Raw genomic sequence first — 17,413 nt, forward strand, 5'->3', positions numbered from 1 at the left:
GCTACCTAGGTCTACGCCCATTGGCGTTGTTGTTGCGATTGTTGTTGCTATCATCGCTATCATCGCTGTCGTCACTATCGTCGCTATCCTCTTCGCTGGAGTCCATGAACCCTTCCTCAAGACTAGTTGAGTAGAAAACCGTCAGCAAAGCGGTCAATGAAGGAGGCAAACCAGAGGCCAAAGGAAACTCACTCTCGGCTCAACCTCGGTGTGGTATCAATATTCCCTCCCCTCTGCCTACCTATCGCCCTCCTCGCAGCAGCCTCATTCACAGCACCCAGCTCTTCCCCGTCTTCCGAATCGAACGAATTTCGGCCCGCGACCACCACGCCGCGGCTACCCATGGCTCTCCATGGAGTCGAGACGGCGATGCGAACGATGGCGTTGCGTATCCTGGCCCCGAGAGACAGGGTCTGGTTGGAGATGGTCTCGAGCGGGAGGTACTGGCTGTAGCGGTTGCGGTAGCGCTGCCAGAGGGGGACGAGCACGAAGCTTGTCACGAGGAAAAGGAGGAGCGAGATGACGGCTGGGACGACGAGGGTCTGTGGTGGGAGTGCGAACCGTGCTGGTTAGAGAGTTGCGGTCAAGGGGGGTTGTTGGTGATGGTGCTCACCTTGATAGCTGAGAAGGTTGAGCCCATTGTGCGAATCGGTCACTGGCATGCGATCCGGAAAAAATGTGTCGGGGTCTAGTCGGGCTCGGGATCGGAGCCGGAGTCAACGGCCCGCGGGCTCGTACGGCGGCGCAATGAACGGAGGACCGCGGGTTCAGTCAGGTACCTCAGGTGCGTAACGTGTCATTCAGGGGATGCGCCGAACGACAAGAGCATGCTCCCCAGGACGCGACAACCCGGCTAACAAGTGATCATCAGCGTCGATGGTGGAGGGTGTGTGGCAGGTTCCGATGTTTCTTGAAGACGGCACAGCAACCAAGGCTGAGGCTGCGGATGACGAAGACAAGGCGAGACGACAGGTCTGGCCGAGCCTTGGCAACCAACTTCCCAAATCCGGGATTCCATGCACGTGTCGGGGCAGGCCCTCGCCAAGGTCACTTCATCCCCGCCCCCACGGTGGGACTGGACCGGGCCATACAAGTGAACGCTGCAGAGAGGCCCTTGACCTTTGGATGCTGCAGATGTTTGGGGTGGGTGTGTGACGACATCACCTGCAGCGAACTATCGCGGGCTGCGACACGTGGAAGTAGGTCAGTTCGCTATCTCATATATAGTACGGGGACTAGGATGGGATTTCTCCTATTGACGTGCAGAGGGTGGCTTTGGTCGACAAGTTATGAATTAAGTGAATATTGAGCCCAGTAGTTCTCTGCTCACAGGCTCGTCTTTCCATCTGACGGCTTTCTGACCATCAACATGCAATCCTCGTCGATCACACACTTTCCAGTGCGGGCATGCTTCGTCCCTGATCTCGTGGACGCCTAGCTAGTGCTTGGATAAAGTCGAGGTTGGATCATTTGAACAAAGTGTCAAGATCAAAAAGTGCAGAGTTACTTATTCCATGTCTGCACCATCTCATCCCGTCATGCCGACTCCATCCTCCGTAGCTCATCTCCTATGTAGTAGTACTAGCTCATATAAGAGACACTTATAGGTATCTCGACGATAATAATCCGGTTTGTTTACTCGACGCGGTAGTCGGGGCAAACCCCAACCTCATGAAACATGCGACCTGAGTGTCTGCAACTCTGGGTTGCAGAGAGCAGCAACAGTCTCAAGTGTTGGACGGAACACATGCAGGGCTGATGAATGACCTTGTGCTTCTTCGACGTGATTTGCTGGTGGACCCCCAGCCCCCTGGGAGCGAGAACGGAGCTAGACCCGTTTCGGCCTTCGGACCCTCTTCCAGCATGTTGCTTTTATCGATTGCCTCGATTGCTGCATTCATTTCTGCGGCGAAGTGTGGTGGATTGTGGGCGCACATGCCGCTGTGCTTCAGGGGTTTCCCAGCACCAGCACCACCAACTCCGTTGGTGCTCCATTTAGCTCCATTTCGCTGCGAGCAATCCCATCCCGGCCATGGATAAAGTACTAACTCAGCTGCCCAGAAGCTTGCAGAACATTCAGAACATTCACTGCCCCCATCCGCTAACCCTTGGGATTTCCAGGTGGTGTGGATTGCACTTTTCCTTGTCCCTATCTTTTGGCAATTTCGAACCGACGAGGTTTAGTCTCGGAGGGTCCAGTTTGAGTCAAACAGTGTTGGACGCCGTGGTTGGTTGGTTTTTGTGTCTCCTTCCCCGGCCCGACCACTGGGATTGGACGCGGTTGAGGGCGGCTCTTCGACTCCTTGACTTCATCTCCCGTCTCCCGTCCCTCCCCCCTCAAAATCAATCCGGCAAGCCGACTCCACGGACACTTTTGGACGCCAGCCCACGACTCTGTACAAGTAGTTACAGTCAGTGACTCTGGTCGACCCGACGATCCCGCCGTTACAGGACCCGGACAATCGCAGCCCCGTGCGCCGTACGTCAACGTCCCCCGCTCCATCTGCCGTGGTTGCGTCCCTGCCCGCGTCCCACCTCGCCGGCTTCGATCCAATCTTATGCTGAGACCTTCGCGATTCATGCAGAGAAGCATCCTGCCTCGGACGACTTGACACTACCTCCGACTGGCCCCCAGACAATGATGCCATGCGGCCTGGCCCTGAGACACACAGTCTACTGACGGCATCTCCCGCGCACCCCGAATCGACCCACGTCGTCCACTTCGTTCACTTGCTGTTTGACGCCTGTCGCTCCCCTTTCGACTGCCGGTCAGATCAGAGAAACAAAACACCGGCGGCTCGGCCGCCGTCGCCCCCAACGCAGTAGCCGTTACACCCCTTCCCGGCGACCATCATGTCTTCGCAGGACAAATCCCGAGCCTCCTCAAGCGGGAAGGCCTCGTCCTTCTTCCACAGATCCAAGAACAAATCCGACAAGCGCTCCGCCGATGATTACGATTCCGTGAGCTCGCGCCATTCCCGCCACCAACGAGATTCTTCCGTCGTATCCATAGACCGTCCCAGCTCCGCCGAGTCCGGCATCAACAACATGGCCGGAGTCATGACCACCATGCCCTTCGACAGTCTTGCTTCGCCCGTAGCCAGCGAATACCCGAGAGAACAGATGGCCCCGCAGAGAGAACCGTTACCGCACCATCTCAACAAGGCCACGAGAGACTTCCACCAGTATCCCGTATTCGATCCCTCATCGGTGCGCCCGAGTAGCCCCTATGTCGTGCCCAACCAGCAGCAGCGCCTGCAACCAGGCGCCAACTCCAACATTACCATGGCCAGCACCGGTCGCCAACCACAATACCAGCAGTGGGGTCCGCCGCGGGATAGCAGCTTGTCGTACGGCTCTCGCTACAACTCGTACAACTCGTACTCGGCCTCGACCATCCGCAGTTCGTCCGATACAGCCAGCGTCATGTCGTCAGGTAATGGAGGACCCTACTACGCCTATGCCCCCTCGGACCAGCGCTCATCCAGGACAGCCATTCCCAGCGTTTCCTCTCAGTCTTCGTACCTATCACCCCACTCACCGCGCGAGAACCGCTTAACCAAGTTCCCCTCGGGCGTCCAGGGTAGCGATGGATTCTACTTCCCCAAGCCGGACGACGAAAACGTGATTGAACAGATGTTTCTTGCCCTGATGCAAAAGCGCGGCTGGCACAACCTCCCGGACCAGGCCAAGCGCCAGATGATGGCATACAAGCCCGACAAGAAATGGACCCTCATCTACCAGGACCGTCTCGCTGAGTGGCAAGGAGAGCAGAAGCGCCGCCAGACGGCCCGGTCAGGTCAGTACTCCAACGTCGACCTAACCCAGATGCCCGACGAGGAGGGTAGTCCAGAGTGGTATGTGCGCAAGGTGATGGAGAACTCGCTCGACAGCAAGGGGTTCGGTGCCCTCGAGGTCAATTTGCGCACTCAGCAGATCGGTTGGGTTCGACGCTTCATCGAGTGCCAGGGCCAAGTGGCCCTGACCAACGTCCTCATGAAGCTCTACCGCAAGTCCAACATGGGGCCGGGCGTCACCGAGGCCGGGAAAACCGCCGCCGACAAGCAGCTGGATCGCGAGTACGACATCGTCAAGTGTCTCAAGGCGCTCATGAACAACGCCTACGGTGCCGACGACGCGCTGTCCCACCGGTCGATCCTCGAGGCCCTGGTGATGTCGCTCATCTCGCCCCGGCTCACGACGAGGAAGCTCGTCAGCGAAATCCTGACCTTCCTCTGCCACTGGTCCGACGGCAAGGGCCACCTCAAGGTCATCGAGGCCATGGACGCCGTCAAGGCCCAGCAGGGAGAGAATGGCCGCTTCGACGCCTGGATGCGCCTCGTTGAGGTCACCATCGACGGCCGCGGAAAAATGGGTAGCTTGGTGGGCGCCAGCGAGGAGATGCGCAGCGGCGGCATCGGCATGGAGAACCTCCTGATGGAATACACCGTCGCCACGCTCATCCTCGTCAACATGCTCATCGACGCCCCTGAGCGAGACCTCCAGATGCGCGTCCACATCCGCGCCCAGTTCACGGCGTGCGGCATCAAGCGCATGCTCAACAAGATGGAGGCTTTCCAGTACGAGCTCATCGACAAGCAGATCGAGCACTTCCGGACCAATGAGGCCATCGACTACGAGGACATGCTCGAGCGCGAAGGGAGCATGAAGGATAACGTCGAAGGCGAGGTTAAGGACCTCAACGACCCCGTTCAGATCGTCGACGCCATCCAGCAACGGCTCCAGGGCACCAAGACCCAGGACTACTTCGTCTCGGCCTTGCAGCACCTCCTCCTGATCCGGAACCATGACAGTGAAGAGCGCCTGCGCATGTTCCAGCTCGTCGACTCAATGCTCAGCTACGTGGCCATGGACCGGCGTCTGCCCAACATGGATCTCAAGCAGAGCCTCAACTTCACGGTCCAGAGCCTGCTCGACAAGCTGCATACCGATTCTGAGGCTCGCCAGGCCTTCGAGGAGGCCACCGAGAGCCGCCGCATCGCCGAGGCCGCCATTGCTGAGCGGGATGAGCTGCGCGAGAGGCTGGCCATGGGTGCCGACGGGTTGGTGGCCAAGCTCCAGAAGCAGATCGACGAGCAGGCCCGCTTCATCGAAGCCCAGCGGAGGCAGAACGAGGCCCTCAAGTCGGAGCTCGACAACGTCCAGACCCTGCGGGCCAAGGAGGCGCAACGCTACGAGCTCGAGACCCGCGAGCTGTACCTCATGCTCCGCGACGCCCAGGACGTGGCCGCCTCGAGCGCCGCCAAGGGAAAGAAGGGCGAAGAGGACGCCGCGCGCATGAACGGCATCCTCGACCGCGAGAAGCTCATGGAGCGTCTCCAGATGCAGCTCGAGCGGCAAAAGACAATCTACAAGCTCGAGGGCAAGGTCTGGGGCGACATTGGCCCCTCCGAGAAGCTGCGGGCGCTGCGCGAGGAGATGGACGGTTACGGTGCCGGAAATCTCAGGAGCGGCGAGCCCGACTTCACCAACAGCATGCTCGGGAGCGTCAAGCGGTCCACGCGCATTCCCAGGAAGCCCCTCGGTTCCCGGGCCGATTCTGCCGATGGCGGTTTGGAAGACATCGAAGACGTGCCCGAAAACGACGAGGATGTTGTGTATGAGAAGCCCCGGCTTGTCGAGCTCAAGCGGCCCGTCATTAGTGCCAAGCAGGCCGCCAACGACGCCGGCGTCTTCAATGAGCTACAGAAGAAGGTCAAGAAGTACGATGCCAGCGACTCGGAAGGCGAAGGGGTCACGACCGGTCCTTCGCACCCGAGCCTGGAATCTCAGCCCCCTGCGACACCCAAGGATATCGAACCCCCCAAGATCGAGGTCACGGACACTACTTCGACACCAGAACCAGCGGCACCGGCTGCCCCAGCGATCAAGGGGCCGCCGCCGCCGCCGCCTCCACCACTACCAGCCCAGATTCCTGGCGCTCCTCCTCCGGCCCCTGGCGCGCCCGGTGCTGCCGCTGGCGGCCCGCCTCCGCCTCCTCCTCCTCCACCTCCTCCTCTTCCCGGAAAGCTCCCGGGCGCACCACCACCGGCCGGAGGAGGCCCGCCGCCACCGCCGCCCCCTCCTCCTCCTCCTTTGCCGGGCAAGCTTCCCGGCGCCCCTGCTCCGATGGGAGGGGCGCCCCCACCACCACCGCCTCCGCCGCCTCCATTGCCCGGCCCTGGCGCCATGTCGGGACATTTCTTGTCGCGCCAGGAAGACATCTCGCCGACTCCTTCGCTCGGCCTGTCAGTTGTGCGGCCTAAGAAGAAGCTCAAGGCGTTCCACTGGGAGAAGGTCGATACGCCGCTCACGACGCACTGGGCCGCGCACGCGCCGTCGGCCGAGGCGCGCGAGGAGAAGTACCTCGAGCTCAGCCGCAAGGGTATCCTCGATGAGGTGGAGAAGCTGTTCATGGCCAAGGAGACGAAGCAGATCGGCGGCACCAAGGGGAATAAGCCCGACAAGAAGCAGATTATTTCGAATGATTTGCACAAGACATTTGGTGAGTACTGTCGAGGAGTGTTTTGGTGGTAAAAGATGCGCTAACGGTCGTGCAGAAATCGCGCTCGCCAAGTTCTCGCATTACTCGGTCGAGAAGGTGGTGCAGATGATCATCCACTGCGACAACGAGGTGTTGGATAACCCCGTGGTGATGGATTTCCTGCAAAAGGAAGATCTCTGCAATATCCCCGACAACGTGTCGAAGCTGATGGCGCCGTACAGCAAGGACTGGACCGGCCCCGACGCCAACAAGGAGAACCGGGAACAAGACCCGTCGGAGCTTACGCGGCCGGACCAGATCTACCTGCAGACGGCGTTCGAGCTGCACCACTACTGGAAGAGCAGGATGCGCGCGCTCGCGCTCACGCGCACCTTCGAGCCCGAGTACGACGAGCTCACGGAGAAGATGCGCCAGGTCGTCAGCGTGTCCGAGTCGCTGCGGGATTCCGTGTCGCTCATGAACGTGCTCGGTCTCATCTTGGATATCGGCAACTACATGAACGATCCCAACAAGCAGGCGCGCGGTTTCAAGCTGTCATCGCTGTCACGCCTGGGCATGGTCAAGGACGACAAGAACCAGTCGACGCTGGCCGACCTCGTCGAGCGCATCGTGCGCAACCAGTACCCGGAGTGGGAGGGCTTCACCGAAGACATTGCGGGCGTGCTCACGGCACAAAAGATCAACGTCGATCAGCTGCAGGCCGATGCCAAGAAGTACATCGACAACATCAACAACGTGCAGCGCGCGCTCGACTCGGGCAGCCTGTCGGACCCCAAGAAGTTCCACCCGCAGGACCGCGTCATCCAGGTCGTCGGGCGCATCATGAAGGACGCCCGCCGCAAGGCCGAGCAGATGCAGGTTTATCTGGAAGAAATGGTGCGCACGTACAACGACATCATGACCTTCTACGGCGAGGACCCGACCGACGAGAACGCGCGCCGCGACTTCTTCGCCAAGCTGGCCCTGTTCATCACGGAATGGAAGCGCTCGCGCGAGAAGAACCTGCAGTTCGAGGAGCAGCGGCGCAAGAACGAGGCGTCGATGAAGCGCAAGAACGCGCTCAAGGCGGCGCAGGCCGACGGGGCAGCCGGCGGCGCCACGTCGCCCACCAGCACGGGCGCCATGGACAGTTTGCTGGAAAAGCTCCGCGCGGCGGCGCCACAGACAAGAGACCAGCGCGACCGCCGCCGCAGGGCGCGGCTCAAGGACAGACACCAGATGCGCGTTGCCTCGGGGCAGAAGATGCCGGATATCACGCAGCTCGCGGGGATCGCGCCGGCCGGGGAAAGCGCGAATTCGGACGCTTCCGGGGCCAATGCTGCAGGCGGGGATGGAGGAGCAGGAGGAGACGAAAACAAGACGCCCAACCCGGACCTCCTCAGCCCGTCCAGCGCCGCGGGCTTCACCGACAACGGCTCCACCACCGGCAGCGTCGGTGGCGAAGGCGGCGGTGACGGTTCGTCGTCCAAACCACTTACGGAAGAAGACGACGTCGCCCAGCGCGCGGCCGCGCTACTGCAGGGCATGCGCCGCGGGTCCGGGGTCGGGGAGAACCCGGACGACGCCGAGAAGCGGGAGAATCTGCGGCGGAGCAGGAGGCAGACGGCGGACGAGGAGCGGAGGATGAGGAGGAGACGCAGGGAGATGGCGCAGAGCACAGCGGGCAGCGACGCGGCTAGGAGTCGTAGTCGTGAACGCAGCTTGGCGGCGTCGGATGCGGGCGGGGATGCGAACGATATACCCCCCGTACCGCCGACGCCCGGGGTGGAGGAGATGAGGGAGGTGATGAAGGCGAAGGGGGTGAGTGTTGATGATGGGGTTGGTGGGAATGCTACTGCCCAGACTGGTGGTGGTGGTGGTGGTGAAGGGGGAGAGGGGGTGGAGGCTGAGACGAATGGACAGGCATGAGGGACTGGATGAGGGAGTGTTGATGGGATTTTGGGTCGTGCCAGTTGGATTGGATTGGATGGATGGATGGAGGGAGGGAGGGAGGGTGTGTGCGAGAGAGAGAGACAGAGACAGAGGAGGTGTGATACCCGCTCTTGTTGTTGAGGTTGTTGTCGTTGTGTGTGCACAGGTTACAGTACGTATTAATGTCTACTTGGGGTTTGTTTATGTTGAGTTGAGGTTGAGGTTGGTTGGACAGAAGAGGAGAGTGAAAGGAAGGAAAAGGGTACAGTGTTGTTGTTGTTATTATATCGTCATATGCTTGGAGGTTGTTTCGAGATACCTAAGTCAGGTCAGGTCAGGTCAGGTAGAGATGGTTTGTTTCCTCCAGGTTGAGAAAGGTGGGTTGGACTTGCTGGGGCTTGCTAGGCCTCTCACAAGGACGGGCATGGCAAGAGAATGAGAGGAGGAGAAGGGAGGAGGATATTACTAGCATGAAGCACAGCTTGCATATCATATGTCAGGATTGATTCAGTACCATAGTTTCTTGGTGGTTTCATTGGGTGGGGGAGGGTTGGGAATGTACTTTGGTTTTAATGATTCGAAGTGTAACTACTTGACTTCAAGGTGTTCTGATTCTGAGATAGGGACCTAGGTATGGATGAAGTGAAATAGTTTTGAGCTGGGCCTTTGAGAGACCGGGCAAATATGCTCAGGTCCAGCCAAGCCTTGGTTTTTGTCTGGATCTACGGAGTAGAAGCTCTCCTGCTCTCCTAACTCACGGACACAAGGCAAAAGTTGAACATTATTTTCTTGACGTGTGTCTTCTATTCAGCAAACCCCTATCTTTCCTTGCCTCGCTCTCTCTCAATGGTGTGTCTACCGATATATGCATGCGGTCATCACGATTTTACTTCACGCACAAGACGATTCCCCCCTCCCCCCCCCCGGCGAGTTGCGTCACAGTGGACGGAGGGAAGCGGACATGTTTCGGCAAGCAAGCAAGCAGGCCATTCGCAATTAGCCGCGAACAGTTACCTACCATTTAGTAGGTAGGTACTGCGGAGGACCACTGCACCATTCCCCTCACTATCCGCGAGGCCGTCCTCGGCTCGTTCTCCTCACACCTTTTTACCCCCTCCCCCTCATTCCCGTTGACTACCTTACGGAGGTATATGTATCCAAGCGCGCGATGCTCCCTCGGGCGGCTCCACCACGGCTGCGAGACGGAGAAATACGGGATTGGTGGATCTTGAGGTTATATAGTACTAAGTACATACTAACAGGTCTTGGGGTCGGCGTGATGATGAAGGTGACGATGCGGGACGGGAAAGGCATATGTGCTCTGGATCCAGACAAGCAAGGGGTTGTGCGTGTGATATCACTGCCGTGTTCCCCGGGTTTACTTCAGACAGCTAGCTAGCTAGCTAGCTCCCTCTCTTGCTAGGTAGGGGAAGTGTTCGACGCTCTGTGTTGCTCTGCTGTGTCTGTTCTGTATCTGTTCTGCATTGGTTGGAGTGAGCAACGTTGAGCGGTCGTCTCAAGTTACTACGACTACGACGACTAGCTGTCTCTTCCGCGACCGCCGTCGCCATACCCCCTCGACCTAGATCGGAATCACTCAAACCACGAGCATCAACCACAACACACCATCATCAAAATGGCCGCCTCCAAGGGCACCGCCCCTCCCACGACGGGCCTCGTCCTCGGCTACGACGCGCACCACCCCTTCTCCACCATCCCCCTCTCCGACCGCGCCTCTGTGCAAAACCTGCTGCGCGCCCTTCTCGACCCGCTCGAGCCCTTCTTCTCGCCGCGCAAATCGCGCGTGCGATGCCCCGGCGCCACGGCCGTGCGCTTCGACCAGACGGCGTCGGAAATCGAGGGGTTCGCGCGCCCGCTTTGGGGGTTGGCGCACCTGCTCGCGGGTGGTGGGGAGTATAAGGGCACGCAGTGGTGGATTGATGGGATCGCGGCGGGGACGGACCCCGAGGGGGATGAGTTTTGGGGGTTCCCCAGGGATAATGATCAGCGCATGGTGGAGATGTGTCCATTGGGGTTTGCGCTGGCGGTGGTGCCGAAGATTTGGGAGGGGTTGAGTGAGAAGCAGAGGGGGAATGTGGAGAGGTGGTTGGGGAATAGTATTAATGAGAAGAAGTGAGTATTTTTGACCTTGGTTATCTAGGTTGTTGGTTTGGGATGGGATGGGGTTGGTTTGAGGGAGTGGTAGTGGTGTGTTGGGAAAAAGGGGACGAGCCGTTGCTGACGGGGAGGACAGCATGCCCAACACGAACTGGCTGTGGTTCCGCGTCTTTGCGAACCTCGGACTCAAGAAAAACGGCGGCAAGTATTCTCCCGAACGACTTGAGGCGGACATCCGGCATTTGGACACCTTCTACCGCGGAGATGGCTGGTCCAACGACGGTCCTGAGGGGATTCACCGTACGTAACTCTCTCAACCTATCCCTGACTGACAGGATGCTAACACTTTCAAAAAGAAATGGACTACTACTCCTCCAGCTTCGCCATCCACTACCTGCAGCTCCTCTACGCCAAGCTAGCCGGCGACGACGACCCGGAGCGGGCGGCCGAGTTCAAGAAGCGGGCGCAGCTCGCCGCGCTGGACCTGGCGCACTACTACGACGAGGAAGGCCGGGCGATCCCCTTCGGCCGGAGCGTCGGATACCGCTTCGCCATGGTGTCCTTCTGGGGCGCGCTGGCGTACGCCGACGTCGAGCTGCCCGCGCCGCTGACCTGGGGCATGGTCAAGGGCATCGTCCTGAGACACTTGCGGTGGTGGCAGACGCAGCACGACATCTGGTCGCCCAGCGGGACGCTGACGATTGGGTATTCGTATCCGAATATGTATGTAAGTAGCGCTGCACCGTGAGTTATGTGTCTGGGAACTGTTGAGGATGCTCACCGAATGGTTTTTTTTACAATAGATGGCCGAGAACTATAACAGCCCTGGCAGTCCGGTAAGTCGAGTCCCTTTTGACTCCCAAAGACAAACCAAACGCCAGACATATCTCGACCCTCAATTAACACCTCCTCCAGTACTGGGCCTGCCTAGCCTTCATCTGCCTCGCGGTCCCCGAAACCCACCCCTTCTGGACGTCGCCCGAAGAAAACCACTGGGACGTGATCCCACGCATCAAGGCTCTCAAACACCCGGGCCACATCATGAGCAACCTCGGCGGACACTGCATGCTCCTCTCCTCCGGGCAAGCCTGCTCCTACCCAATGAAGGGCACGCACGCCAAGTACGGTTCCTTCGCCTACTCGTCCTTCTACGGCTACTCGGTGCCTCCGGGGCTGTTCACGCTCGAACAGTACGCTTTAGCGTCCCAACTCGGCTTCTCAGACGACGGCGGCGAGTACTGGAAGACCCGCCGCCTGTCCGAATCCTACCTCCTCATCCGCAACAACACCGACCCCGTCCTCATCTCCAACTGGTCCCCCTTCCCCGACGTCCACGTTACCACCTACCTCCTCCCACCCTCTCCCTCCACGCCCAACTGGCACCTGCGCATCCACCACATCCGCTCTGTCGGCACCCGCTCCGTGATCACCGCGGACGGTAGCTTCGCGATCCGCAGCGCGCGCGCCGCCGATGGGCGACTGCTCGAGCCCTACGACCCGGCCACCGGCGAGGGCACGCGCCCGCGGCTGATCGGCAACTATGACCCCGAAACTCCCGAGGCGTGGGCGAGCGGGTACGAGGGGGCGTTTGCCGTGTCGGACGGGGCGGTGGGGATCCGGGCGCTGGAGGGGGAGGAGTTGGGCAAGAAGAGGATGGCGACGCTGGTGAATGCGGATCCCAACTCGAACTTGGTGCAGCCACGGACGACGATTCCGACGCTGCGGGGGAAGATTGAGGGCGGGGAGGAGGTGTGGTATGTTTCGGCCATTTATGCCAAACCCAGCGGGCCCGGGGTAAAGAAGGAGGAGTATCTGAGCGGGTGGGATGTGCTGCCGGAGGTGCCGGGGTGGTTGAAGGAGGAGATGGAGGGGAAGAAGGAGTAGGTAGGCAAGGTTTGGTGACCAAGGTAGGTAGGGAGGGAGGGAGGTATGGTTGGATTGTTTTATTTTGGTTGTTTGTTGTGGTAGGAAAAAAAGCTTCTGTTTCCTCCTCGTGTTTAACTCGGGTATCTGAAGGCGGTGGAGTGTTGAAGAGATCCAAACACCGCCAATATGACTCTGATCAATGCACCTTTTGTTGTTTCCTTCATGCCCCAATATATCCAACGCTCTCTTTTCTCCCCTTCTTATTACTCCTACGCCTTCGCAAACTTGTCAATAAACCTGGCCAGCTTTTCCACTCCCTCCAGGGGGATAGCGTTGTAGTTGCTCGCCCGGATGCCGCCGACGCTGCGGTGTCCCTTGAGCCCCGTCAGACCCTCGGCCGTGGCCTCTTTGAGGAATGCCTTTTCGGACTCATCGATATTGCCGTTCTAAGTTGGTGTCAGTAATGCGGTCTCGTTGCCTACAAGACATACATCTCTCACCTTGATGACCCGGAAGCAAATGTTCATCCTGGAGCGCACCGACTTGTCGGGCACAATGCGGTACACCTCCGGGTGCGCTTCGAGAGCAGCATACAAAATCTGGGCCTTCTTCTCGGCAACGGCCTGTTGGCCGTCCACCTTGTCGGGGAATGTCCTCAGGAGCTTCTTGAGGACCTGGCCGGCGACGAAGACGCTAGGGAGTCCAAGTCAGAAAAGCTAAGTATCAACAGATATACCGGGAATACCCACTCAAAAATGCTCAGCGTGTTGTACAGGCTGTTGTTCTTGGCAATGGTCTCATACACAAGCATGATGGGCGGGATGGGCAGGCCCAGCTTCCTCAGCAACGCCGGGGCGGGCTGGGAGGTGGTCGGGGGCAGCAGGGACTTCTTGACGACGGCGACCGTGACGCCGGTGCAGCCGAGGTTCTTTTGGGCGCCGAAGAAGAGCAGCGAGTAGTTGGAGACGGGGATCCTCCGGGACAGAATGTTGCTGGACATGTCGGCGACGACGACAGGGCCGGTGCCGTCCGGGCGCGGGGCCAGGACCGAGGGGAACTCGGGGAACTCGACGCCATCGACCGTCTCGTTGTCACAGTAGTAGACGAGGGCGGCATCCTCGCTCAGCTTCCAGGTGCTCGGGTCCGGGATCTTGCCGAACTTGCCGTCGTTGATGGTGCGAGCGTCGGCGGCGACATTGACGTACTCGGGCCCCAGCAAGCGGACGGCTTCCTGGTAGGCCTTGAGCGACCAGCCGCCGGTGATGATGTAGTCGACCTTGAGCTTCTTCTCGACGCGGTCTTTAAGGGTGGCAACCACAGCGGCCTCATCGGCGCCGGAGCCTAGCTCGGCGAGGACGGCGGCGTGCTGGCGGGCAACCCAGGCGCCGACGAGGTTGTAGACGGAGGCGGCGAACTCGCCGGTACCGCCGGCCTGCATGAAGACGACCTCGTACTGGTCGGTGGGGATGTCGAGGAAGTTGGCCAGGTCGGCCTTGGCCTCGTTGATGATGTTGGTGGCCAGCTCGGAGCGGTGGCTGTGCTCGGCGATGCCCAGGCCGGTGCCATTGTAGTCGAGAAGAGCCTGGGCGGCGATCTCGAGCACGTCGGTGGGCAGGGCGGCCGGGCCGGCGCCGAAGTAGGTGATGTCGGCGCGGGTGGGCATTTTGGTTTTCACGTCACTATATCTTTTCTGAGTCTGGTTGGGTTGGTTGGTGACTGGTCGGTATGAATTGAGGAGAACAGAAACTCCCTCAATGTACTCTATGCCAGTCAATTGGGAAATCTAGGAGACAAAAAAGTTGGTGATGTTAAGATCTGAAGTCAATCCATGGCGGGGCAGTCGACGTCCCTTGTCCCTTTTAACTCGGACCCCACCCCGCCCTTGCCAGCATGATCAGTCATTGTCGACGTACTCGAGTCAACTTCTGTCAGCGGCATTCCTGTAGAGTCAGGCCTGGCTAAGGATACTTCCGGGGACCTGCAGGCGGGTAGACAGTGAGTGACCGTCAGTAGATCCATGTCGTGAGTCACCGCTTTGCCATGTTTTACAAAAGTTTTTGCCCGTTCGTGGGGTGACAGTGTCTTGTCCAGTTCCATTGCAGGCTCAACGTGGGAAGTGGGGGGAGTTAGAGCCCTGGATAGCCACTGAGGGGCAGGCACAGAGGAGACACGAGCAGACACAGAAGCACTTGCAGCGGCAGGTGCAGCAATTGCGGGGTGCTGCAGGAAGGCGCGACACTAAACGCGGGCTGGGCGCCGCCTGCCGCAACGAGTTCCGGCATCTCAGGGCACCTCAGCGGACACTCCCGTGACTTCCTTGCTTGATCTGGAGATGTGTGAGAGGAAGGCGAGATGTCGACATGCCGGTGCCTACACCGCGCACTTTCCTGGTTCGAGAATAGATTGAATAGCGGCAAGAGCAAATTGACAGTCTCGTGGCTTCTCCACGGGGAGTTCCCATGTCTTGTCCTCCCGCCCTTCCTTTTTCCAGACGTCCACGTTGGAACCTCGAACATATCTACAACTAGGTTGAAGACCTCCACTACAATACCTTGGTCGGAGCTGGTATCCTGTCCATTATCCATCATTTTTGTCCGTTTTATGTTTCCACTCTGCTTGTTAGCCATTGCTTGTTCGGTGGAGACTGTCATCGCCGTTATTTTGCTGTACCTGAGTCACCGAAGCGTGCCCCTGTCACCCTTGAAGCCAACGACGTCACCATGGCATGAGCCTCACCAACTCCGAGATCTCCTTGCCATCCATAAATGTTACACAAGACCCTGTGCCTAACACATGGATTGTGTGAAACCGTCAAGTATGCCTCAAACTAGAGGTTTGGTTTGGGGATGTATGGCTGGTTGAAGTACTTTACTTATCTTAGGTCAGGTACCTGGTTGCTGGACGTAGACATGCCTGGCAAGGGTTCCTGGATGCTAACTCTTGCCGGCGCCCGCTGTAACCCCCAGATCTACCACAAGCGTTCATCCCGGACCCAAATATCCGGGCCATGACCATCGCTCATCCAACAACTTCAACAACTGTCTTCTCATCTCACAAGCAACAAACGTGGTGACTTGTTACAAAAAGCCCATGACCTCCAGTTCAACCTGGAATCTCTTGAATATTACATATCATCAGTTGCCATGACCGCACTGCAAAACACCCTGCGGAGCTAGATTTGGACGTGACGACGTCGAAACACCCGCTTCTCTCATCACCATCACACTCATCACACTCACTGCTATCCTGAACGTCTCTCAGCATGGCCGAAAAGAAAACGGCCGAGCCCGGGCCATCTCGGCATGCACACGCCACACCAGCTGCCTCCTTTCGTGCGTAGCCCTTTTGAATATTCATGTCCGAGTACAATGAATGAGACTAATCAACAAGACAGCAACTCACAACTCACCGCGCACCTGGTTCCTCACCGACTCGCTCTCTCCGCTATGCATCCGCCTGATCCGGCTGCTGCTCGCCCACGGCGACTACGTCGTGGCCTGTCTGCCGCCCAACGAGATCGACGACGAGGAGCGCAGCGCCGAGTTCCGCGAACTGGTCAACGAGTGTAAGAGCAACCGCAAGGACCGCGAGGGATGGAAGGACCGCATCCGCGGCATCCGCTGTGACGGCCGCTCCATGGGTCAGTGCGGCGCCGCCATCGCCGAGGCCGTCCACGTCTTTGGCCGCATCGACATTTTGCTGTGCTGCAAGTTTGAAGGTGAGCGAGACGGTGTGCTTTTTTGCGCCAGGACGAATCCCGAAACTAACGCACGGCGCCTCTGCTCTCTCCCCCAGCAGCGCTTGTTGGCACCGTCGAAGAGCTGTCAGCGACGCCCGCCACGCGTAACCTCGCCCGAGACCAATTCGAAACCCTTTTCTTTTCGCAGGTCAACTTCATCAAAGCCGCCCTCCCGCAGCTGCGCGCCCAGCACACGGGCCACATCATGATCCTGACCAGCATCGGCGGGCACATCGGCACCCCCGGAATGCCCATGTACACGGCGGCCACGTGGGCGCTCGAAGGGTACTGCGACTCACTTGCCTACGAGATCGCCCCCTTCAACATCAAGGTCACCATCGTGCAGCCCAACAAGGAGATCCAAAGCCTGAGCAACAAGATCATCTTTGCCCCGCCCCTGCCCTACTACGACGCCGAGATCAACCCGGCCCCGAGCATGCGCGAGATGCTGGCCAACGTGCTCAACGCGAACCCGGACACGGCCATCGACCCGTCGCTCGACGAAATCCAGTATCGGTATCCGAAGCTGCCGCCCGCCGCCTACGACAAGCTGGTCATGGAGACGGTGCACGCCCTGACGGCCATCGGCGGCCACGAGAACCCGCCCGCGAGACATATTGTGGGGTTCGAGGGCGCGATCGCCGTCAAGGAGAAGCTCAAGACGGTCACGGAGGAGCTGGAGGATTTTGTCGAGGCGAGCTTGGCCGTGGATATTTTTGAGAGCGAGCTCAAGGCTGAGGCTATTCGCTATGGGATGCAGCAGGAGGTGCCTCAGCAAGATAACGGTTCAGGAGGGGGAGGGGTTGGTGGGGTGAGGATGTCACAGGAGCAGGGTTGGTGAGCAGGAGGAAGGCATTCATCGGGAAGGGAAGGAAAGGGGAGGGAAGTGTGTGTAGGTGTTTTGTGCGATGTATGTACAATACGGCTGTGGATGGATGGGATTTGGAAGGATTGGAGTACGGTTTATTTATTTACAATTTTCTTTTTTGTTATTTCTTGGATAGTTGTTGAATCACAAAAATCTGGAGGCTTCTTCGTGGGGCATCACCATCTAAGTATTTTGAGGTCACCTACACTAGGAGAGTTGAGAGGATCTCCATGGATGTCGAGGTGAGTCTCTGGCATGGATACTGCTGTTCTGAGCTTCCAGCCAGGGGCCAAGACCCACCGTTTAGTGGCCATAGCTCCCGGCTTCCAGGGGTCAGTGGGGTCCACGGGTGGCTTGGCTTGCACGGCAGACGCCGCATTCCATTCACGTTGCACCTGAAAGACCG

General features: G+C 58.9%; 6 protein-coding genes across 6 annotated transcripts; 4 read left to right on the forward strand and 2 right to left on the reverse strand.

Moving 5' to 3' along the window:
• Position 1: 1 nt before the first annotated feature.
• On the reverse strand, positions 2-640 carry VTJ04DRAFT_6129 (uncharacterized protein; the record flags this gene model as incomplete). Its single annotated transcript, XM_069364318.1, has 3 exons — positions 2-122; positions 193-542; positions 614-640. The coding sequence occupies 3 exons, from the start codon at positions 638-640 to the stop codon at positions 2-4; spliced, it is 498 nt and encodes a 165-aa protein (XP_069218156.1).
• Positions 641-747: 107 nt separating this feature from the next.
• Positions 748-2,826, forward strand: VTJ04DRAFT_6130 (uncharacterized protein; the record flags this gene model as incomplete). Its single annotated transcript, XM_069364320.1, has 3 exons — positions 748-784; positions 2,407-2,479; positions 2,586-2,826. 3 exons carry the CDS (start codon positions 748-750, stop codon positions 2,824-2,826), a joined length of 351 nt encoding a protein of 116 aa, XP_069218157.1.
• Positions 2,827-2,853: 27 nt separating this feature from the next.
• On the forward strand, positions 2,854-8,413 carry VTJ04DRAFT_6131 (uncharacterized protein; the record flags this gene model as incomplete). Its single annotated transcript, XM_069364321.1, has 2 exons — positions 2,854-6,505; positions 6,561-8,413. The coding sequence occupies 2 exons, from the start codon at positions 2,854-2,856 to the stop codon at positions 8,411-8,413; spliced, it is 5,505 nt and encodes a 1,834-aa protein (XP_069218158.1).
• A 1,639-nt stretch (positions 8,414-10,052) lies between these two features.
• VTJ04DRAFT_6132 (uncharacterized protein) lies at positions 10,053-12,418 on the forward strand (the record flags this gene model as incomplete). Its single annotated transcript, XM_069364322.1, has 5 exons — positions 10,053-10,549; positions 10,671-10,834; positions 10,891-11,261; positions 11,338-11,370; positions 11,450-12,418. 5 exons carry the CDS (start codon positions 10,053-10,055, stop codon positions 12,416-12,418), a joined length of 2,034 nt encoding a protein of 677 aa, XP_069218159.1.
• A 251-nt stretch (positions 12,419-12,669) lies between these two features.
• Positions 12,670-14,063, reverse strand: VTJ04DRAFT_6133 (uncharacterized protein; the record flags this gene model as incomplete). Its single annotated transcript, XM_069364323.1, has 3 exons — positions 12,670-12,846; positions 12,901-13,093; positions 13,150-14,063. The coding sequence occupies 3 exons, from the start codon at positions 14,061-14,063 to the stop codon at positions 12,670-12,672; spliced, it is 1,284 nt and encodes a 427-aa protein (XP_069218160.1).
• A 1,599-nt stretch (positions 14,064-15,662) lies between these two features.
• Positions 15,663-16,980, forward strand: VTJ04DRAFT_6134 (uncharacterized protein; the record flags this gene model as incomplete). The annotated part of the gene is made up of 3 exons (XM_069364324.1): positions 15,663-15,732; positions 15,795-16,118; positions 16,199-16,980. The coding sequence occupies 3 exons, from the start codon at positions 15,663-15,665 to the stop codon at positions 16,978-16,980; spliced, it is 1,176 nt and encodes a 391-aa protein (XP_069218161.1).
• Positions 16,981-17,413: the final 433 nt, after the last annotated feature.

This window comes from Mycothermus thermophilus (assembly GCF_041956435.1).
Source record: "Mycothermus thermophilus strain CBS 625.91 unplaced genomic scaffold VTJ04scaffold_4, whole genome shotgun sequence".
Taxonomy (NCBI): Eukaryota; Fungi; Ascomycota; class Sordariomycetes; order Sordariales; family Chaetomiaceae; genus Mycothermus; species Mycothermus thermophilus.